Genomic DNA, 25045 nt, shown 5'->3' on the forward strand with positions numbered 1-25045 from the left:
GTGTGTTACCTCATAAACAAATGAAAATCACTAAACTGATATGCTGCCTTGTTATGTAGCAAGTGTTGCTATTGCTACACCACTTCAGTTAAACAAAATAAAGACTGTGTGACTAAAAGAATATGACATTTTGCATGTCAACCTTTATGTTTGATGTTAATTGTACTTGGAACCAGTTTGATAAATTGCTTACATAAATTTTTTAAATATTTGATCAGTAACCTGACTGAAATGATCTTTTTATCCCTTTTTTCTCCATTGAGGGTGATGAGTTTAAGTAGGTGAATTGGTTTGTGTACTGGTAAATAACTTAAAAATAGTCTAAATCATCAGAATGAAAAAATCGTGATAAAATCGTGATCGTGATTTTACAAAGAAAAAAAAAAAATCATATTTTTTCCCAGATCGCCCATCCCTGCGTGATTTCAACATAGAAATCCAGTTCTCTTCAGGTTCTCCGGTCTCTTGTATTGTAGTCTGTGCATCAGTATTATGGGTATACCGGGAACTCATGAAATGAGAAAGATTCCGCACTATTTGGAGTGAAAAAAAAAGCAATTAGCTGCGTTATTTTTTGTGCATTATTTTCATGGAATGAATTAATCACATTTAATGCGTTAAAAGTCCCAGTCCTAATATGAATATAAAAATAATCACAGTAGTTGACTATTAACCTTATTTAGCATGTTTGGTAAGATTTCAGGAAGTTTAATATCCACTAAAGTCATCTAAATCGGGAAAGAATGGAACTCAATGAAACGGATACAAAATGCAAAGGTGTAAACTAAACTCTGAAATGGAATTTGAGAAAATGAGAAATTGTTGAAGGCTGATGCCAAAACCTTCATATTACAGGAGTTCTTTTCAAAGATTACAAAAAAGCAATTGCAACTAAAAGGAACAACATTGCGTTATTGTACCCAAATCAATAAGGCTACAGTACATGTAAAGTAAATTAAGTCAAGTGGAAATAAAGCTGTTTCTACAGACGCCTCTGTTGATGTTTGCATAAAAAGCTTCACCAGCAGGTCAGAGAGTAACAGAGGACCTGACGATGCACAGCACTGGGTTAAAATACAACTTTATTAAAAGAAACCGTTAAAAGAACGCAGTGTTTCAAACATTTAGTTTTTCTACCCATAAAACACAGATTTCACAAATCTCAATGAAGCATCAGAATAAAAACAACTTTGACCTTATTTCCAGCATGGCTTCTTATGACCGTAACTATGATATATTTCGAGGTTGGAGACCAGTTGCCAGGGGATACGGGAAAAAGAGACTCTTTTCCATCTATGCATTTACGCCTTCTTTTTACACTTAAACATTAAGCCAACACTAACTAATGATAAAATAAAGTATAGTGACCTTTTAGGCTAAAGCAACAGCCATTAAGGCAACATCACGTCTTTCATTCACACAAACTCACACCAAACACACACACACACGGCGCTTTGTTTACAGCTAACACACGGACACGCACATTTTGCATTTCCTTACCGTGTAAAGCCCGATCCTGCACAAGGCGAGAGGGAGCTGCATGTGCTCCGACATTGTGCTCAACAATAAGCGTAACCCCCAGCAACAAACAACCCAACCCTCTGGAGTAAGTGAATGATAGAGGATGATTACAAGTGGCTGAGCGCAACAGTGCCAGGAAAACAACATGAGTCCAGCCCTTCAGTGGCTCACAATCTGTCACTGATATCCAGGAGGCATCTCTGCTTTAAAAAAAAAAAAAGATTGTCTACGTCAGCAGCATCAAAAGCAACCCTGTGTTTACTCCTTGAGTTCATTCATAGTCAGAGAGAAAGAAAAAAAACATTACCACAAGCGGTCAGAGACAAGCCTCAGATTATTCTGTGAGGATCTCCGTCCACTGAGATTAAGGACTCTCTGGGATACAGCGAAAGACACCAAATTGGATTAGTCACTGTTGCACGCCGCCTACACACGACTGCAGCCATACTGTACACACAGCATTCTGAAGTATAAAAACCAGTGTTATCTAAGTGAGGGACAAGACGAATAAAGATCAAATCACTTGAGCTTTCAGCGGTTGTTGGGGATTCTATAACCATCGTGGACCTTTTCAGCCAGAAGTCCGTTCATAAAGACCTGTGAGTCATGCTTGTTTTGGTCACCTTTGCTGTTGTCATGTAATGCCACCTGCGGTGAAAAAAGATTTCAAAATGGCTGAGTGCTTTATAAAAAGGTAACGGTGTTATTATGACTGTGGACAGTACATTGTGTGCCTTTTAATGAAGTCTGCACCTGGATCACACAGCTTTTCAAATATAGACCACAACTATAATTTGTCCTGTTCCCAAAACCCACAGATGGTTGAAAGAACATTTGTATTGATTGATTTTGTTGTATTATATCTGCAAGGGGAATTAAATTTCCTTCAAGAAGAAAAAGTACAGACCTAGGTATAAGGCCTCTGATTTTTAGAAATTGCAGAAAACGGACAGAAAAAAAAATTATTTGCGTTCTCAAACAGAAAAATCAATCTGACCGGTTTTAATTTTTTTTTTTTTTTACCTTTATTTAAAATCAGGACTCAACATGATATGGTAATGTCTCACATTAGGGATGCACGATACAGTATATCATTTTGAGTCGATATTCTGTAACTCATTTGGCTGATAACAGGTGTCTACTAATATTTTTGACCTCACACCTAAATGCAGAGATTATCTAGTTTCTGTAGTGGAATTACCAAAGAATAATACTGCATACTTTATTATTTTGACCCGCTGGCAAATACAGACATAAGACAAAGCTGAAAATTATGTTACATCAGTAATCATTCCTCGTACAAAATAAGAAAAATACTTCCATTTACGTGATGTAAAATATATCATGACAATTGTTTTTTAAGCAAACAATGAAGCCCATCCCTGCATGGGATTTCTTGCAAAATGAAAATGAAATAGTTCTATGACAAAGCATGCATTTCCATAATAAACCGGGTGGCTGAGTTTCTGGCAATGTACCGGTAGCGATGCAATCTCACGAGGCCATGGCAATATATCAAGATTCAAAAGATATCTAGATTTATATTTTGGCGATATATAAAATTACATCACCTGTAATGATATATTTTCATTTTACTGCTCATTTAGTATTAAAATACTAATTTTTGGAGTTACTACCTACTAAAATCTTTGTTTGAATCTGTATTTGAGTGGTAAAAACTGCATTTAGGTGATAAGATCTTAGCATTCTGTGTCATAGCATTATAAGAGGCAAAAAATCAAACCGTTTGGGAATCTATAAATAATTCTATTTTGAGATTGTTGAGGGCCTCCAACCTCCATTGATTTACTAGCGCTCCTGCAGTGTGTTCCACACACAGAGATGAGGACACTTAGTCTCAAATGGTCTCATCGCCATGTGTCATTATAATGAAACAATCATTGTACCAACAATCTTTGTAAACACTAATGATGGTTATTATAAACGCATGGAAATCCATGTGTGATTTTTGTGAAAAAGTCAAATTCGCTTTACTTATCACCAAATGTCACAACAAAGGCCGTTTCAATCGTGTTTTGTCTTCCATCAGATGCTTGCCTTAAAACTTCTGCAAGTTATCCTAACCATGTCTATATATTACATTTATTACATGGCTATCTAGTTATTTGTGGTCAAATATACAACTTGTTAATGTATATACCATACCAGTACTATGTTAAACGGCTGCTTAGTATAATGCTGAAGCCTTTTTAGTATTGCAAAAAAAAACAATTGATTTGCCGTCTTCTGAGAAAATAATGTTCAGCGTCATCCCATTTAAAAACAATTAACAGTCCCAAATGTAAAACCTCTGATTTTTGTTGATCACAAAAAATGGAAGAAAAATGTGGAATTCATTTCCTGAAAAGGAAATCGCAATTCTACTTTTTAAATAATTATTATTGTACTTTTTTAAACAAAACCAAGCAGAAATTGCAATATGACTGTGAATATAGCCTCACATACATGTTTAAAAAAAATTAGCATTTTGAAATTGAAAACCTGATGCTCTGTAAGCCCTTCTATTCATTCCTCCTGGAAAAACCGGGTTGTTGTTGAAATGTGATACAAGATGGCTAATACCCCTGTCTGTGTGAATTGTGCAATAAGTTTATCTTTTTGGTTTGCGTTTATGTGATGGCAGCAGTGGTGAGATGTGGAACACAGTCAGACTGAAGACAATAGTGAGAAAATGTAATGTGAGCTTTACATCCTATAAGCTAACAGGTTATGTACATTCACAGCCAACAACTTCCCATTGGATTTCTATCCTCACTGCTGTGGCCTTTTTATATCTTTAGAAAGTAGAACTGATTTCTTTATTGAATGATGACGAGTTATAATGTTGTTTGTGGTCATTTTAAATGTTACATGTCAAATAGATTCATTACCAAAATTATTCAAGAAATGTGAAGATGAAAATGACCTCTAACCTATTTGCTGATGAAATGTCTGTTATATGCTGACTCTGAGTAGATTAAACAAGTTCGGATGAACTACCGCCGGACCCGTGGAACGTCTCCGCACCAAATAGCACGTACCATGTTCCCGAGAATTCAGTCAAATGACTCGGTCCCACCGAGTAAAAAAAGGTCTCAGCGAGGCTCTTAACATCCGCTCATAGTTTATCCATGTCAAATTACAGCCTGATTCAACGAGCATTAACGGAGAAATGAGGCCCCCTGTCGCCCCCATGGCACATACAGAGTAATGGGCCCCATTCAATTCATATATTGGTAGTTGTCAATGATTCGGTACCACCAACTGTCGCAATATTTGACTCAAAAAATAAATGAGAAAACAACTTTAATAAAAGGGGGGTGGGCCCCTCAGGCACGTAATGGACTTGTGCATGGCATAATCGTAATTTACGTTGAATACCCTTTGAAACAATATATCACACAATTGTGTTCCCATAAATTTGGAAATTACCGTAAATGGGTGGGCCTGGCCCCATTTCAAAAAAAGGGCTCAGAGCGTCTCAACATATTCATTCATAGAGTATTCATGCTAAACTGCATTCCAATCTAACAAGAACTAATGGAGTAGTCATTTTAAAAATGGGGGCCCCCTGGTACCCCCGTGACACGTACGAGGTAATGGGCCCCATTTGTACATTGGTATGTGCCAATGATTCGGCACCACCAAGCGTCGTAATATTTGACTCGCAAATACATTACAAATCCACCATGTTGAATTTCATTATATTTGCGTGTAAACTTGAACATTTTAAGAGCCTCTGATATTCCGTCATCCCAGAAAACGGACAGAAATGACTAGTGATGCATCAAAATAAAAATTCTTTGCTGAAACCGAAAACAAGGGCCAAAAACTTAAACACTGTAAGAAATTATTATGCAAATGATTAGTACCATTGCATTTATGGGTATAAAGTTACAGAATTCTCCTCATTAAAATCATTTTGAACCAGGAAAAGGTCCAATTATCTTGTTTTTAATAATGTCAGCTCATAGCAGTGGCCCATCTCTGAGTCGAAGTGGAGCTCTGTGTCCATTACTGATCCAACCACAGGACCATCAAATCACTCTCAGCTCATCAGTCCATAAATTCTCTGTTCACATATTTCTTGAGTCTTGACGTTTCAACTCATGTATCCTGTTAAGTGGTGGTTGAGTTTCAGCCTTCTCGACCTTGTCCACGCCTCTGAACACTCAACACCTTATACTTCTGGGCATTCCAGCGAGCTTTGACAGTCACTTTGAATCATTTTTTTGACAAGGCATTGCTTGGTTCTGTCAGCTTGTCCCAAAATTTTAGCAATAGCAAGAATGCTACACCAATCTGAGGAAGTTTTCACGTTTTGGGACATTTCACACCGTGTAAAATAATGTTTTTGTACCATTTTGCCTTTTGACATCTGCTTAGAGTTGGGAAATATGCATTAAAAAGGGTTTTTGTTTTCTAAGTTTATTGGAGACTGTCAAGAGTCAGAGATATTTTCGATAACTGACCTGCCATTTCCTCCTTCAGTTTGTTTGTAGAGAGGCTTCTTATTCTGACTCCCACTCCACCCTCTAAACCAACACTTATTGATTCAGGCAAGTCCACTAAGTACTATGGAAGATCAGAAAGAAGGATGCCCAACTTCTGGCAGAAGCTACATTTATGGAAAGCAATAATTTGTTAAGGAGTGCCAAACATTTGGCTACAAACCCCTCAGATCTGCCAAATACGAAAAGTAACAAACATCGTTTTAATGAGACTTATAGAGGGGAAAAAAGACAATTAAACCAACATTATCCAATGGTTTGTTCTCAGCCTGATCTAATACAATTACACAAGCTTACAGAAAATGTGAAAAGCCCTAAACCTGATGCTGATAAAGGATAATCTTCCAAAACTTCCCATTTTGGACGATGGACAGTTAAATACTGATACTAAAGTAAAAACCTTAGCCGTAAAGGCGTGGGTCATAATAACACAGGAACAGCTGTTTGGTTTTGCTTTCACAAGCAAATGGTTTGAGGTCCAAACCTGGCAATTGTTCCAACCAAATATTCCACATCTTTCTTAAAGAATGTACTGTATTCTAAACACCTTGTTTTAACACACCAATGAATCTCTTTTCTGCCAGTGAACTTGAATACCCTTATAAATCTGCAGTCCATTCTTTAATACGACATCAAGGAGAAAACTTTCAACAGTCAAACTGGGCTGAGCGATATGAACCAAAAACGATATATTGATATTTGTTCTCAAAAATGGCAACATACAATATACATTTAGATATTTTTAAACCAAAATCTTACAACTAAGAGAATTCTGGGTTAATTACATTCATGTATGGACAAGAAAAGTTAGGTACTTAACACCACTTTAATTTCCTGAAGCACACAGGTATCGAATTTTTTGTTTCAAGATTTTACCATTTACCCGTCAACATGCAAAACAGGGTTAATAGAGTCAACTACTGTTATCAAATTTAGATTTTATATGCTCCACGTTACTATGAAATCTCGTGAGATTACGTCATTAGCCACACTGCTAGATCCTCAGCCACCTTTTTAACAGGAAAAATTCCATGAAAATTAGTGATATGGTTCCAAAACCTTAATTGTGAAACCTTTGAATTTCCACCGACCGATGAATCACGTTTTGCACAAAATCCTGCCCAGACGTGTAACTAGTGGTGCAATGCATGTGCCGTGATGTGTCACCAGGTATAATGATGACCAGTTCTGCTAATACACCAACAGCTAGACCTATATTTGTACCAAAGCCTTTTCAGATTAAAACGCACCTTTAAAATCTGAACTGCTCGTTCACCACAACACATTAAATATACACTTTAAATGAAACTCTGCATTAATTTTTAATCACAAGATAGCATGATCACTAGTCTAACTGTAACACATAGTACAAGACTTTGAAAGAGATTATGGGTGTTATTGGATTTATTTGTTTGTCACACTTTCTAGACATTCAGTCAACCATTTTACGGTTGAAATAGAGCTGGGTATCAATTTACTGAATTCTATTTTGATTAATGAGGTTTAGAATCGATTAACCATGATTCGATTTTGATTTAGTATTGATCTTTCAAATTTGAATGCTCTCTCGCATTAAGCAGGCGCAGTAGTCAACTTTGCTAGTGTCAGACTACAGTGCGAGACGACTGGGGTTAGGGTAAAAAAAAAAAAAAATCAAGTTAAGCACCTATGAATTGATTCTGGAAAATTTCAATGAAATTTTTTCACTCAGTTCTGCGTGTAAATATGTGATATTGTCCAAAAACATGCATGGGAGGCATTTGTGTGTGATGTTGGAGCCTGATTTTTAATAAAGGGAGAGAATATTTTTTGTTTGAATGTGTGAGATTTCAATTTCAGATTCCTTTCTCGGTTTCAGAAAGTGAATGCGTTTTTTTCCCATACGTGTTCCGCAATCACGGAAAAAAACAGAACAGGGCCCTACACAAACAGCCTGCACTGATTTCCTTGATCAGTGCGACAGTTTTATGAGGTTTTCTAGCAGTGATGAACTTCAGTCACATCAAGAAGATTCAGCTCTTATTTGACCAAGTTATTTTTAATGGCTTTTAAAAGAGTAGAGAAAAAAAATGAAAAGTAAAAAAAAAAAAAAATGCAGCCATAATTCAAATAATATAAATGATGATTTACTGAAAGGAAAAAAAGAGCCAGTTTTGTCAGAGGTTTTGTGCCAGGCTTCTACTGCTGCACAACATGATGCCTATTGAGTGCCTGACCTGAGAGAATAGCAAAGAACTAAGCTCCAGGAGTCCATCCACTTACAGCTGGTCTCAGCCATATTTGTTCCTCACTATTATACAGACAGAAACTGATTTTTGGTTTATTCATTTTACTGACTGCAGTTGAACTGGAGAAAATACTTTGGGGTTTTCTGTTTATTACCATCAATGTTCCAGGACAGTAACAGTTTACTGTGAACGTGCTTTATTTGTTTCTCATCAGATTTGTCACACTAAATCCATAAACCACAGACACGAGGGAGATTAACTAGTCTGGTGGAAGCCTTTGGGTGAGATTTTGTAATCTCAACTCAAGATGTGTTACTGTTACGTCAAAAATTCAAAGATCCCCTGAGATCTTACATCTCGGGAGGCCGATAATAAACAAACTGATAACACTGGGTGGGCGAGTACCTCGGCATTTCACACAGTCACCGGCCCCACTTGGGACACGACAGCACAATTTATTCTCCTTTGGCTCCATAAATTCCCAAAAACGGCTTTTGGTTACAGCTTCCTGTACATTGTTAAACTATTACAGCAGCAACCATCCCATCCCTACAATGTGGGTAAAGGCTAGAATACTGTAATCTCCCACCCAGCCTGATGTTGCCATAAAAACAAGAAATGCTAAAATAACTAACAATAATGCCCAAAATATGGTTCAAGACAAAGAAGTAAAACTACTAAATTAAAATAAAGAACTTTAATTATTAACACTAACAAAAGGCAGACGTAGGCAACTAGTATCACAGTGGGGCCACAAAAATGTGTTTGTTTGATCAGAGGGCCACATGATTAATGTTCATGTTAACATTTAGAATAATGACCAATCTGAGCAATAATAGAGGAAAGAACAAACAGTTTTTACAGTAATTTTCTGTGTTTTTCTTTCATTCTGTATATGTTTGTTGTCGTCCTGCTCGTTGTGAAGCATTTTGTGTATTTCTGTAGTCCTTTTGTGTATTTTTCCTGTAAAATATGTTTTTGGGAGTCATATTGTGTATTTGTGCAGTCATTTTGCATTTTTTGGAGTCATTTTTGTATATGTCAGTTGTCGTTTTGCTTGTTTGTTAGTACTGTGGGTTCGCAGAGTCATTTTTTGTGTTTTTCTTGTCATTTGGTGTACTTTTGACATTTTTTGTACATTTGTATATTTTTCTGAGTAATTTAGTGTACTACAGTTGTGGTTTTTGTTCATTTTTGTAGTAGCTGTGTGTTCTTTTGAAATATTTTCTGTGTTTTTCGCTTGTCTTTTACTGTATTTTCCTGCAATTTTGTTATTCTTTGTGTTTTTTCATCTATTCTTGCTCTTGTTTGTGTATTTTTCTGTCATCGTGTACATTTACTTTGGGAGCCGCATAAAATTAGACCGAGGGCCGAATGTGGCCCCCAGGCCACCAGTTGCCTATGTCTGACATATGGACTGAATAAGAAAAAACCGATGTCGATTAATCGGTAATAGCTAAAATCTGCCTGGGTAGGAGTTCGTTTAATCACAGCTAATGAAAATAAACACATACATTTATAGATGGGTTTCATATGTTGAGATAAACGTAGGCTGTGTTCAAAATGTCATATTAACGTACTACTGATACTAAGTCGGACGTCTAAATGAGTATGTAGTGCGTTCACATTAGATAGTACTGGAAAGATTGAGTATGCAAAAAATACCCAGATGTACATTGTATCAGAACATTTTTTAAGTATGCATGGTGGGTACACTAGTCATAATCAACAAAAGCATATCTTCTTGTCCATTATTTTTTTTTAAAGCTTTTGTAAATAGGGCTCTTGTTTTTGAAGTTAACCAGAAGTTTTGTCAGAAGCACAATGGCGGTCTCCGAAAATCTCAGAAATGTCAGAATGAAATGTGTTTCCGTGAGTTTTATGGATTAAATGACCACATGTTGATATTCTACTTGGTCACTTTCTCGATTCAAATGTTTCCACAACTTTCAAAGATGGAGAATTAACAGAGATATTTAGCCTCAGTGTGTTTCAGGTTTTGGTCGTAGGTTCGAAATGCATCTTGGGAAAATTGGAAGAAAGTGTCTATTTGTACGGTTGCCGTACAGACAACATCCGGCGCTATTGGTACGTTTAACAAAGTACACGTACGTCGAATCTTAGTGTTAGGTTATAACCCTATATCGCAACTATTTTTACGGTTAGGGTTAGGTTTACAGTTTGGTTAAGTCTTAGTCACGTGACCTAAACTGGCCAATGAGGGGCGCTGCGTATGGATAGAATGTAGGTATAATGATACGGCAACTGTACAGATAGCCACTGCCAACTTGGAAGTATACTTCAGTGAGGAACGGTCATCATCCTAATCATACTTATAGTATATAGTAGACAGTATATACTCATTGAGTTTGTAGTGTATAGTAAGGAGTGTGACATTTCAATTAGCCATAGTCTGAATGTATTCAGGTAGTTTAGGGGTGAGAATAATTATTATTATGATCATAAATGTTACCGCTACAGAATAAAATGATTATGAAATTGACCTATTTGGGGGCAATTTTAGTGGCTGTGACCGTACTCCTTCAATATCTTTATCAGCTTTTAAAAAAGCAGTAGCTGTCAATTAGTATACCGGCATTCTATCCGTACACAACGCCACTCATTGGCCAGTTTAGGTCACGTGATAGGTGCACCAAGTGACCTAAACTGGCTAATGAGATTCTACGCACTTGAACTTCTGTTTGTAATTAATACGTCAACTACGTTACGGACTAACAAACCCTAACCTACGTTACAGACTAACTAACCCTAACCGCACGGAATCGTCACGTGACTTCCAGTAACGTCATCTTTCATTTAGGTAGAATGCCGGTATATGGATACGTATTACGTACTAGGAGACACTTCCTTTTCAAAAACAACAGATATCTGTATGACCATCAGCTCAGATAGGTCTGGCTGTAGTTCCTCATTTACACACAATGACTTGTGTTTTCCCTTTCATTTTTACTTGGGCCGAATTGGATGCTCGAAAGGGCCGGTTTTGTCCCCTGGGCCTTAGGTTTGATACATGTGGTTTAAAGACATCCTGCTCCAAGACAAATAGCAATGTGTTTAGAAAGAGAATGAGTAGCTATAGAGGAGTGTAGCTTTGACACCAGTTATCATGTTTCACATGCAAACAGATAGAGGTCTCTGGGTCAACCAGTTACACCAAGTTGTCAAGTGAAAGGTAAAAGCTCCAGCTGACACATTAGCACATACCAAGCTTTCATTAGACGTTTCATTGCAAACAGACGAACAGGGAAGAGCTTCAGGTTAACTCTTCGATAGTGAGTTACCACATGGATGATTTTACAGTCTGATTAACGAGCAAAATTCAAAGATGTGAGAGACTTTGACATGACCAACCCTTTACATTTGGCTTGGTTTACTCACCAGATAATCCATGTACTATCGCTGACCAGTCACAGCAGCGAGAACTGACTTTGTAGTAATCCCGTTTTTGGCTTCAGTGAGTCCAAAATATGAAGGTTTTGAGCACAGGTCGCTTCGTATTGCCCGCCTTTCGACAGCCGTGACACAGATAAAAAAAAAAGCAGCCTTTAGTGGGTTTGCAAGCTGAATTGCTCGCTCTCTCCTCCGGGTTGAAAAAGACAAGTTTCCTTCCAGTGTAAACCAGTAGCTTTAAAACCAACAGCACCGTGTTTTCGTGTATTTTCCCCTTCGGATAAGCCGCTCCCGGTGCCTCCCAGGCGGACTTCCAGTTGTTATCACACAGTATTATAGACAGTGTTTGGTTGAGGAAACTAACGAAGCCCACACCGCTACGTCACTGACGTCGCCCAGCACGCACGGATTGTGGTCACGTGACCAAACACATGGTGGGCGGAACCTAATGTCAAGAAAATAATGTAAATAGTCTAATAAAGTCAAAGTAAACTCACAATAAAGAGCATGAGAAAAAGGTTATTAAAAAATAAAAGAAAGAACGAAAAGAACGTTGGATTTTCATTTATAAAATGCAAAAACAAAAAGTTAGATAATGACATTTTTATCAGGGTAAAGAATTGATCAATAAAACTTTAAAAACGGTTTGATTTCCATTCTCTTTTTCTATCAACAAAAACATGAAATGTTAAAAGAAGCCCGTGCAACCGGAAGTTGCGGTTTTCAAAGTAAGAGCACCTTTGCGGACGCTCCATATGAAAAAAACAGAAACGGGAATTTTTTTTTCCTCTCTCTCTCTTTCTCTTTTCTCACGTTTAATTTTGTTTGTTTGTTTGTTTGTTTTTAGAAACAGAAAATATAAATCATACGGTTTTTAAAGTTTATAAAGAAGAATGCCTTGTTCTTAAGCCTATTTTTAAAATTAAAAACGGAAATTAAGTAACCTGATTTTTTTCTTCTTCAATAAAATTAAAGGGCAAAAAAAAAAATACTAGAACGTGCTGCAATAATCGGCTTATGCATTTCCACATTAAATTGTCTAATTTATGAGGTTCAAATTCTCCAACGTAGACCATTGTGGACAATGTGTACAAAAAATAAAATATTCTTCACTGATAATGGCGAATATTGTTTTTATTAATATGACAATGTTTATTACTTTAAAACTTGTTAGGACTGGTTTTGCACTGAGGGCATACTATAGAAAATGCACATTTTTGAAAATTTTTAATGGGATAAGAATTTTATTTATTTATTATTTTTTTTAAAGACATAAACAGAAGGGTTTATGATTCTTCTTAAGGCTCTTGTGGTATGTTATAAAAGTTTATGACAGACATAGATCAAGGAGGAGAACTGGAACATGTGCACCAAGGTGTTACAGCCTGAAGAAGATGATACACATAAGATGATCATAAACCTGGGTGAGGTGAAGGAAGTCAAGGACAATAGTTTTCTGTCAGAGTTGTTTATCTTTTTTGTGTAAATGGCAATTTTTATTGGTTGAATTATGACCTTTCTAAATGAATGTACAGTATGTAGGCAGTCGGGACGGATATCTAACTAACTTACACTTCATTCGACATTCAGCTCACAAAAGCATCTCTCTCACTGACTATAGATAGCCATTAAATGGGACACAATGAATGGAAAAACATGAAGGTGAATTGTCAAGTGTAAAGTAAAATCAGAGCACATGGATATGATACATTGTATTTTAGTGATGTCCCTAGAATGAGAGAGAAAGAGCATGAATCACATGTCTACTAAGGAGATACAAGCTGCATACTGAGGTGATTCCTGCACTGTAAAAGGTTTGACTATTAGATACTTAAAAAAATTAAGGCAACAAAGTGACACGTAACTTTATTAAGTAGATTTAAAGTTCTTAAATTTAAATAAAAACTACAGAATTATTTAACCAAATTTTAAAAAAAAACAATGAGTACATACTATTTTAAAAATGTGTTTACATGTATTGTATTTAGTAATATGAAGCCAAAAGATGAATTATATGGCAAAAAAAAATTAAGTAAATCAAACACAATTTCTCAAAAAAAGTTAATTATATTTATGGAGAAATTTAAGTTTCTTAAATTATATATTTGGTGGAAATTAATTAAAATCTACTGAAAATACAGAGCAAACTTATTAATATGTACTTAATATTTGGTAGAAATTTATTTTAATTTACTAATTGTTGAATCAAAATTGAATTCTTTTTATTGATAATCTAAATAAAGAATATTTGGAATCACTTAGTAACATTAATATAAATAATCATTTCAACACATTTATACGGCATTTCCTAATTATTTTTACCAGGAATAATTGATCAAATTTATGATTCATCACATATAACATTGCTTTAAATCTATTCAATACATTTGATTATCACTTTGTTGCCATACATCTTTTAAGCACAATCTACTCAATACGTTGGCTTTTTTGTAGTAAGCTTTACTTAATACCACAACATGAGAACAGTGCATTAAAAGACAATACAAAAACATGTACTAGTGCAGGTTTCTCTAAACAAGCTTATAAAACTTTTTTAGTACTATATGCAAATATGAAACATTGGGAGGAGCTTCAAAAAAAGCCTGTAAAACATGTGCACTTCAGGCAAAGAACATCCACTAGCCTTATGGTGTATAATGTTGGTAAACTATGCTTAATGTAGGATCTTGTTCACATAGTTACTAGGCTCCCATCAGTGTATTAACAAAGACCCGTTATTACTCAAAGATTCAAAAGCTCATAAACATTTAACAACACTGCACAATAAACTGTCCATCACAAGCACTTGGCTATTTTTAAGTACTTAGCATTTGAACAATATTTCTGAACTGCAAGTATATGTTCTTATCTTTGTACTGTATGACATTTTGTGTAAAACATACACATATGGAAATCCTCTGAAAATTTGTTTTTATCAACAAGTAACTGATCAGATTTTCATTGAGCAGGAAGCTTCAAAAAGGTCGGGTGACCTTAGGAGAGTTACCTTGCATTTTGCTATAACTTGGAATACTTATCATTTGCTTACATTCATCTGCAATCTGCATTTAACAAGAACTTCAACATCTGAGCAGCACTTGACAGAGACTTTAACATTCACCTCATTCTTCAATAGTCCCTTTTTTCAAGCTAACAGTTTATTCTTGAGGCTGGTAACTTTTGGGGACAGCTTTGAACTATCCAGCTCAAGAAGGAGTTTTTGAAAAACTTCAAATGTGTATCTTAGCTCCTTTGGATAGGCAAGATCCACTACATATGTCAGCCCAACAAGCATGGAGCAGGCTCTGGCAAAGTTCTTCAAAGCAGTAAGAGCTTTGACACCGTCAACCACAATTCCAATGTCTTCAGGGTCCTCTGAGACGTTGCTCTTTATTCTGTAAATCTTCATGCTTTGTACAGCCAGGTCCTGTGCCACGCTGTCTTCATCAGCATCCTGGAATTGCAAGAATATTGTGTATATCAGACTGTACAGCCATAGACAAAAGGTCACTATCATAAACTCAGGCGATCAAGCTAATGAACTCTAATAAGAGTCCATCCTGCCTGTAAAAGAAAGGCCACTCCATGACTGACACAGCTATGTTACTTTTTACTGCATGTTTTGGCACGTTATTTCAGATAGTTTTTTACCCAAGCAGACACGGAGCAAAGAGGATGTGGGTACAAGATAAGATCCATAGAAGACTAAATACCGGGAATGACATACATTTTGAGAAGAGCGCTCGTGCCTTTCTGAAAAGTCGAAAGATTTTTAAAGATTTTTTTGTCGCACAGAAAAAATAGCTTGTTAAAAAGATGTTGGGCGCTTCACTTTTTCTTCAGGCGGCTGTGAACGCTCTTTACTTATTGAAAATTACTGAAGAAAGACGCTGGTGCAGAGGTTTGATTGTTGTTCTACACCTACTCACTAATGTCTGCGTAATGAACACATGCAGTTCCGTTTTTTGAGGAACTGCTCTTTCATTTTTGAAATGTTGGAAAATAGAGCCAATGCAGAAGTCCAAAATCTGTAGAAATACATAGAATTACCTGAACTCCCACACAGCCTTAAAAAAAAGTTGCATCAAGGTCTCTGAATAAATCACAACTTGCATTAACATTGACAGCACTTGCATTTTTTTTTAAGATGGACTTAAACTTACATCATACTCTTTCAGTGCTTATCACGCCGTTTCCCGTGCTGCACTGGGCCAATCGGACCATTTGATGGTCCATCTGATTCCTTCATACAGACAGAGGCTGAAGCTCTGTAAACCTGTGGTGAAGGAATCTAAACAATGGACCAGTGAAGCAGTGGAGAAACTCCAGGAGTGTTTGGACTGGACTGACTGGGATGTTTTCAGGTCTGCGAACAGTTCTCTGGATGAGTTTACAGACGCTGTGACGTCCTACATCAGCTTCTGTGAGGACAGCTGTATTCCATCAAAGACCAGGGTGAGTTATAACAATGACAAACCCTGGTTCACAGCTAAGCTCAGAGGGCTGAGGACAGACAAAGAGGTCGCTTTCAGGAGTGGAGACAGAGCCAGGTACAGAGAGTCGAAGTACACGTTTGAAAAGGAGGTGAGAAAAGCCAAACGTTTGTACTCAGAGAAGCTACAATATCAGTTCTCTGCAAATGACTCGGCTTCTGTCTGGAGAGGGCTCAGGCAAATTACAAACTACAAGCCCAGAGCCCCTGCTGCTGCTAACGACCTCTGCCTGGCCAACAGTCTGAATGAGTTCTATTGTAGATTTGACAGACAATGGGACAGACCTGACTCCAACCCCCCTCACACCTCTGACCAGCCTCACTCCAACACCTTCACCCCCCACATCAAAGCTACAGTTTCACCCCAGCTGCCTACAGAGGCTCTCTCCCCTATCTTCCCCCCCTCCTCCCCCCCTCCTACAGAGACACCTTTCTCCATCAAAGAGAGAGATGTGAATAGACTTTTCAGGAGACAAAACCCCCGTAAGGCTTGTGGACCGGACTCTGTCTCTCCCTCTACCTTGAAGCACTGTGCTGATCAGCTGTCTCCAGTGTTCACAGACATTTTTAACACCTCACTGGAGACATGCACCGTACCAGCCTGTTTTAAGGCCTCCACCATCGTTCCTGTCCCTAAAAAGCTGAGGATCACAGGACTTAATGACTACAGACCCATCGCTCTGACATCTGTGGTCATGAAGTCCTTTGAACGCCTCATGCTCTCCCACATCAAGGACATCACCGACCCCCACCTGGACCCCCTGCAGTTTGCCTATAGATCCAACAGGTCAGTAGACGATGCTGTAAACCTGGCTCTCCACTTCATCCTCCAGCACCTGGACTCCCCAGGCTCCTACGCCAGGATCCTGTTTGTGGACTTCAGCTCTGCTTTTAATACAATAATCCCAGCTCTCCTTCAGGACAAGCTTTCCCAGCTGAACGTGCCAGACTCCACCTGCAGGTGGATCACAGACTTCCTGTCTGACAGGAAGCAGCACGTGAAGCTGGGAAAAACCATCTCTGCTCCCCGGACCATCAGCACTGGATCTCCTCAGGGCTGTGTTCTTTCTCCTCTGCTCTTCTCCCTGTACACCAACAGCTGCACCTCCTCTCACCAGTCGGTCAAACTCCTGAAGTTTGCAGACGACACGACCATCATCGGTCTCATCGCTGATGGAGACGAGTCCGACTACAGGTGGGAGACAGACCGGCTGGTGTCCTGGTGCAGCCAGAACAACCTGGAGCTCAATGCTTTAAAGACAGTGGAGATGATAGCAGACTTCAGGAAGAACCCAGCCCCCCTCACCCCCCTCACCCTGGGAGACTCTACAGTGAGCTCTGTAGAGTACTTCTGCTTCCTGGGGACCATCATCACTCAGGACCTCAAGTGGGAGCTGAACATCAGCTCCCTTATCAAAAAAGCTCAGCAGAGGATGTACTTTTTGCGGCAGCTGAAGAAGTTCAGTCTGCCAACAAAGATGATGGTGAACTTCTACAGCTCCATCATCCAGTCCATCCTCTGCTCCTCCATCACCATCTGGTACGCTGCAGCTACGGCCAAGGACAAGGCCAGACTGCAGCGTATCATCCACTCTGCAGAGAAGGTCATCGGCTGCAATCTGCCCTCCCTCCAGGACCTGTACGCCTCCAGGATTTTGAGGCGTGCAGGAAAGATTGTGGCCGACCCCTCCCACCCCGGTCATAAACTGTTTCAATCTCTCCCTTCTGGTAGGAGGTTTCGGTCCATCAGGACCAGAACCTCCAGACACAAAAACAGCTTCTTTCCCTCTGCCACCATCCACATGAACACACCCCAAGTCACCCCCTGACCCCCCCCCCCCCCCCCCCCCCCACCCGATCACCACCTCCACCAGCTTGATACCTGCTGCACTGTATATATATATTTATATTTATATTTATCCTATTTATCCTTTATTCTCTATCTATCCTTTATTTATCCCTCATCCTTTATATTTATCATTATTATTATTATTATTATTGTTGCTGGGTTGTGCTTTGTTGTTCTGTTTTTATTTCTTTTATTTCTTTTTGTTGCTTGTTTTGTGCACCAACCACCAAGTCAAATTCCTTGTACTGTCCTCAAAACTGTACATGGCAAATAAAACATTTCTGATTCTGATTCAGGAGCTGATCAGTAGATTCCCCAAGATAAGCCAACAAACAATGAATGACAGCCTCTCTACTCTCATCAATGGTGGGACTGCTGGGAACCTGAAATAAAAAAAACAATCAACTTTATGATTTAATATCATCATTTAACATTGAAACTGTTTACACTGCATTTTTATAATAGCTTAATAGTTTGTTAGCTGGTTAACTGGAATAGTATTCATGTACTAAAAGTATAAGACAACAATGCATCATTTAAAAAATAACACATTGACGGAGTCAGAAGTTCAAGCGAGAGAGATACCTGTATTAGTTATATTTTCTGTCATTTTGTGTATTTTTATACTTGTTTTTCAACATTTTCTGTAATTGTGTGTATTCTTGTTGTCATTTTGCATCTTTGGAGTAATTGTTGATCATTTTGTAGTCTTGTGCTTTTTGAAGTCATTTTGTGTATTTTTTTTTCATAAGTTATGTTTTTGGGGTCATTGTGTGTAAAGTGAAGGAATTTTATTTATTTTTTTTCGCGCAGGCGCGAAAGCCAATCAGAGTCCTTGTTGGCAATGACGTCAGGCAGGCAACACGGAAACCAGTATTTTCACCCGTTCAATCATTGAGGAGAAGCTTATCGTAGCGGTGTGTGACCACCGGGAGCTGTATGACACGGCCTGTTATTTTAACCGGGACCAGGACAAGGAAGGATTTGGTGTGGAGGAGAATCAGCGAGGAGGTGGAGCAGCAGGTAAATGTTCTCTCTGTAGTTTTCATCTTTGAAAGTCGGCAGTGAGTGAGGATAGCATTAGCTAATGATAGCATTAGCCGCTAACACCAGCTATTTTCACTTATGGGTTATGAGAGGAAAAAAAAGTCAGTAGTGGGTCAGCTGCAGGAACATCCAAACGGTGGAAATACCCTGTGGTCATGTCCTTCATCGACCCCTTTGTTTCACCGCGAGAGACAAGCAGCAACATGGAGTAGAGGGTTGAGGAAGACAGGACCGCAGAGTATGGTCAACCATCAGAGACTGGAGGTTTGTTTATCAGTGCAGACATATAGAAATATATACCAGGTTAATATTCAGGCCTTTATGCATCACAGGGCTTCTTCTAGTGGGGGATCTAAATCTAGTATAGTGATTTAAAATCTATAGTAATGTGTTTATATATTGTGTTTGCTGTCACTCAGAGGTAAACAATCAGATGAGTGATGGAGAGGGAACAGATAGTGTTCAGGGAGCAGATGATGATGCTGATGATGGTGATGGTGCTACAGCAGCATCTCCTGCAGAAACAAGTGCAGCCAAACCATCTGATATGAACATGACAGAAGTTGTTTTGCATTCTGTTATAAATAAAATGTATCTATAAATGCTTGGTATATCAGTGATGACAATGTTGATCATTACCTCACTTCATGTTTAATTAACATATATCTATGATCTTATTTAAGTAACAGTGACTTGATAAGCTATATTATATACATACAATGTGTTTTTTTTATTTTTAAGGAAAAAGAGCAAAGAAGAGGTCCAGCCAAGGCCCTCCAAGAGAGGTGGAGCAGCTTATCCTACAGACCTTCAGGAGACCACCTCCTCACCACCAGCTCTGACTGAGGATGAGATGTTTTTCAGAGGCCTGCTTTCTATCCTGCAAAAAGTGCCACCAGAATTTAGGGAACGTTAAATTTCAAAGTTTTAAACTTCTTGATTATCATTTGGTAACACTAAATTTGGAAAATTTTAATTAGGTTTTGGATTGGGCTGGGGGGCACTCTTTGCATAGCAGGAACCACATTGTGAATAGTTGTTTATACTAGTTTATTATGTAAGTATTATAATATTGAAGTAAATAGTTTGTTTAAAATTGAGGTATTATGTTAATGTACATGGTGTTCTTTCAGAATTGTTGATTAAAAACACATTTTGAACTGTACTTTTGCTTTCTTTTTAATTTCTATCAATGCATCTTAACAGCTATGTGTACACCACATCAAGGTTATATATTTTGTTCATACAAGAATATATAGTTTCCTCATATTGATTCTCTGTGAGACCTTTAATGCCTTAAATTAATTTCAGAGGTGAGGTTTCTTGGATTATTTCTTTCTGGTTAAAAATGAAGCTGACAGACGTTTCTCTCCCCATTCTTCCATATTTATTATACACATGTTAATACAATAGGAAGTTTGCTCTATAGAAGTATGTGGTTGGCTCTTAAAATAGTCGTTTTGGGTGTTCTGGTGCAATATGTCTAGCCATGGAACGGCTCCTGCAAAGAAGTACGATGTGAAGACCTCTCGTCCATAGCTGTTAGCTGTGGTCCTGAAGGAGTCACCTGTGGCCAGATACCTGCACAGTGAACAACATAGAAAAGCTCAGATCATTGATAATCAGATATATATAATGTGGGTGTGTGTACGCGAGCATAAAAGGGGGAGAGATTAGAGAGAGAACAGACCTTATCTCCCAGAATGTGTTGCCAGATGACAATAATTAACAGTAGTAAATAAATAATGATTTATTAATAAGAGTTAAAAACAATAAATATTAATGAAACAAGCCTCATCTTCCAGAATAGATCTCCAGAGGACAAAATATAACAATAGTAAATTTATTATAATGATTAACTTTTATTTTAGTTGTAATATATTTATGATAAAGACAATAATAAAGCAGGCCTTATCTCCCAGAATAGGTATCTCCAGAAAACAATAATTTTAATAATTCTGCTTTTAAATTCCCTTGGGATTAATATAGTATCTATCTTTATTGTGTATTTGAGAGATGTTTCTGATGAATCATGGCATCTTCGGTTGCTTATGAAACTTACCGGAGACAGACAGACAGTCGTTCAGCTGCAGAGATGGAGCTCCGGTAGTTGGTATCCTGCCGGGACATCCGTGGGCCAATCCGACCCAGCAGGTCGTCGAATCGGGCGCTGGTCATCCACAGGTACCGCTGGAAGCAGTCATCATCCAGGTGTAGCTTCTGAAGCAGGCAGTGAAGCTCACCGAGTTGGATGTGGCGCTGGTTAACCTGGTGAAGCCAGGAAAGCCAACGTTTCTTCCCCTTCCGAGGTTAGGAGCAGTGAATTGACGGGGGTCCTCCATAGTTGATGGTGGAAACAAACAGAGCCTGGTTGTCGCCGTTTGGGAGTCTGGTGGGCGGAGCTTCGCTTCAGACGCGAATATGAAGCGAATAGGGAAACATTTTTTGATCCCGCGAATCCTGCGGAAGGTTTCGCGCAACAGACGCGAACGGTCCCGCAGACACCGCGTTTGGTGTGAACGCAGCATTACGAGGAGGACACACCTCTCCCGAAGGCACACTGATGCTCTGCCTTTAGCGGCTAAAGTTTAGCCCCATATCACGTGAACGGATGTTTGCGCATGCGCAGTCAGTTCCCCACGGACCCACTATGAAAACCCATTTACGCAAAAAGGCAAATCGCTACCTTGCCTTTGGACGTAACAGTGCTATGTTAATCCAATACGTACGCACAGTGCATAGTGAATACAAAACATATCACGTGGCCGCATCTAGTGGGCGGGATTACACTACAGGTTGGATGACAGCGATGGAAAGGATAAATACATTTTTCACAACTTTCTTTTGAAGGAAAGCGACAGCTTTTAAAAGATGGGAGACCAACACCTGAGCAACCAGACCTTCAGCAAAAGAAAGGTCAGAAAAGTGTGCGGACTTTCCAAAGTGAGTGGTACAGACGGAAGGAATGGCTTTGTGAATGCGCCTCACTGAACCGCCGGTTCTGCTTCCCGTGTTTGCTGTTTGGCGGCCGTGGCATCACCGACAAGCGGTGATGCGGTGTTGCGTTGATGCGGTGATGTGGTGTTGGCGGTGATGCCGTGATGCGGTGTTGCGGTGATGCGGTGTTGGCGGTGATGCGGTGTTGGCGGTGATGCGGTGTTGCTGTCAGAAACCATTTGAGCTTCACCTTGTCAAGCAACTACCCGATGTCCTGGAAGTGGCTCACATTTATAAAGTGTGTGACATGTTAAAGTCAGAGCCTGGTGCTGTGTGATCTGATGGGTCTGAGGGATGGACAGATGACCGGACTGAGCCTTCATGACATTCTGTCTGTGATTAAAGGACACGTACCTGACGGACACAAGGTGATTAGAACCAAAGGGTTGTTGATATTTTCCTTTTTAAGATTATTTAAAAAAAAAAAAAAAAAAAAAACACAGTTTAGTTTAAAGCCACTTTCAACTGCCTTTTGAGAACAATTCTCCCCTTCTCGGACTTGTTGTGCCCCTACACTTCAGGGCGCAGTCTTCGGTCTTCAGACCAGGGTCTCCAAAAGATCCCAAAAACTACATTTAAAACCCAAGGAGACCTGGGGGTCCAGGCTGTTCCCCCCAGACTCTGGAACCTGTACCAGTCTCTCAGGGAGCTCAACAGAAACTGACTTCGCTTTTTAGAAAAAGCTTTTAGTTTAAACTGGATTTAAATTTGAATGATCCTTTTATGATGTTGCTCCTATGATGTAAGTGCAGCACCCATGTTTTATTATTCATTCATTATGTTGCACCTGTTGTATTCATTTCTCCACTGCTCTGTAAAGCACTTTGTGATTTTATCTGCAAAATAAATAAATCTTAATAAATAAATAACTTCTAGAAAGGAAAAGCACGTGATTAGCAATCGGTCATGATTTGCTGGATTGAGATTTGTCTTTTTCGACTGCAAGCTTGGATTACTAAAGAAGTTCTGGTTCTTGTGTTAGAGTTAGATGGAGCATTGCAGTGTTTTATAGGAAATTGGTGCCTGTAGGTGCTCACTGTTAGTTTTACAGACGTTTTAATTTGATAAGATAATAATTTTGCTAAATAATAACAATAATAATGTATAACTTTATCTTCTGACTAAATGAGATGGATACGTCATTTTGATTTGAACCAATATTTTATACAGTGCTATATGTAACTCCTCTGAACTGATATAGGGGACTTTCTTTGTGATGTACTCCTTTAATGTGTTGTTTTTTTCTTTCCCTGTGGTTTGTATATATTGTCTGTTTATAATATGGACTAGGAGTCTGAAATAAAGCCTATCTATCTGTCTATCTGTCTATCTGTCTGTCTGTCTGTCTGTCTATCATTTATTTATCGGTATATCAAGGTTTTATTGCAATAGCTTTTTATCGTTTTATTTTTTTATTTATTACATGCAATACCTTCTGCTTACATTTAAATAATAATAAAAAAAAAATCTCCTGGTAATTGATTACAAACCATAGTTTAATACTCTATTTTGTTGTTTATTTGTTTTTGAAACTAAAAATGAAGTGGACTATCCGAGACATTCAGCGTTTCTTTGAGTGATCGTCTCTATGATGGTGTGATATTTTTGTAATTCACACTGACAGAGAGCAAAACCGGTTCAGGGGTGAACTTTCCTCCTAATTCTGTGTATTTCATCTTAGTCAAACATTCTTGGGATGTGCTGGACACATAAATCTATAGCTTACTATACAGTACTGTACTTCAATGAGGTGATGCTCCATTCTCTTTCTTTTCCTCAGTTCAGCCCAGATCAACCATTCGACACACAGACTGTGGGCTATGTGAAGAGACCGAGCCTTAAAGACAGAATACACTGCGTGGCCTTTGTGGTGGACGTCACCAAAATCCTCTCTTATCCCCAAGGCCTCAGACAAACCTTCCATCAGCTCCGCAAGTACATCAGTGACTGAGGTGAGAACATTTCTGCTTCTCCTGTCCTGCCTGGAGCCATTTTTACTCCATAAATCCTCACCTTTGGAACTAAATGTTTATTCTATAGAAGCCAAAGACAAATGATCAAATAATCCACTGTTTTTTATCATTGTTTCTTTAATTTTTTGCAAAAAAACTGCCTAATAATAAGCTTCACATAGGCATTTTACTGGCAAATGTTGTTTTTTTTTTTTTGTTTTTTTTTTTAACGGTACAGCCTCAGGGCAGCACTTTATATTAAAACTACCAAAACTAAACATTTGCTCTGTTCTGCTGTGACTTTGTTTCTGTGACACTGTGTATCAGGTGTTCACCAGGTGGCTTTGCTGACCCACGTTGACCGGATTTGTCAAGAAACGAATGAAGATGTCAGCCATGTTTACAAAAGCAAAATTGTTGGGTCTATGGTTGTCCCCTGAAGATATTCCTCCTCCTCCTCATCATCAATGTATTTATTATCTGACGTGCCATTATAACAAATCTTTAATGGCTCAGAAAGATCAGGAGAAACTGGTCCATGCTTTTATCTCCAGCAGACTGGACTATTGTAATGGTCTTCTGACAGGAATCCCCCAAAAGAGCATCAAACAGCTACAGCTGGTTCAGAACGCTGCAGCTCGGGTCTTAACCAGAACAAAGAGGTCAGAGCACATTACTCCAGTTTTAAAGTCTTTACACTGGCTCCCAGTCAGCCTCAGAATAGACTTTAAAGTTCTGCTGCTGGTGTATAAATCTGTGAAGGGGTTTGGTCCAGAATACATCAGTGACATGTTAGTCAGGTATGAACCCAGCAGGTCTCTCAGATCTATGGACACAGGTCAGATAGTGGAGCCCAGAGTTCACAGTAAACATGGTGATGCTGCTTTTAGTTGTTATGCTGCAAAGAAGTGGAACAAACTGCCAGCGGAGCTGAAGTCAGCATCCAATGTGAACATTTTTAAATCAAAGTTAAAGGCACTTTTTTTCTCTACTGCATATGATTGAGAGAGAGATTTTTTGTCATGTTGTTGATGTAA

At 38.6% G+C, this 25045-nt stretch overlaps 1 protein-coding gene and 1 long non-coding RNA gene across 3 annotated transcripts in view; one reads left to right on the forward strand and one right to left on the reverse strand.

Annotated features, from left to right (window-relative positions):
- The window catches only part of arl15a (ADP-ribosylation factor-like 15a), a 96469-nt gene extending 84414 nt beyond the window's left edge, over positions 1-12055 (reverse strand). Inside the window, exon 1 of one of the 2 annotated variants that reach the window (XM_028456895.1) lies at positions 11660-12055. In XM_028456895.1, coding sequence (XP_028312696.1) covers positions 11660-11671 — 12 coding nt within the window. In that variant the 5' untranslated portion in view covers positions 11672-12055. Of the gene's footprint in view, positions 1-1500; positions 1778-11659 lie in introns of those variants that run through there. The other variant, XM_028456894.1, reaches the window with a different exon arrangement.
- Positions 1666-24492, forward strand: LOC114469393 (uncharacterized). The gene is made up of 3 exons (XR_003674771.1): positions 1666-2120; positions 23837-24008; positions 24336-24492. It is a non-coding gene; the product is annotated as an uncharacterized LOC114469393 (long non-coding RNA).
- The last annotated feature ends 553 nt before the right edge of the window (positions 24493-25045 follow it).

This window comes from Gouania willdenowi, chromosome 9, assembly GCF_900634775.1.
Source record: "Gouania willdenowi chromosome 9, fGouWil2.1, whole genome shotgun sequence".
Classification (NCBI taxonomy): domain Eukaryota; kingdom Metazoa; phylum Chordata; class Actinopteri; order Blenniiformes; family Gobiesocidae; genus Gouania; species Gouania willdenowi.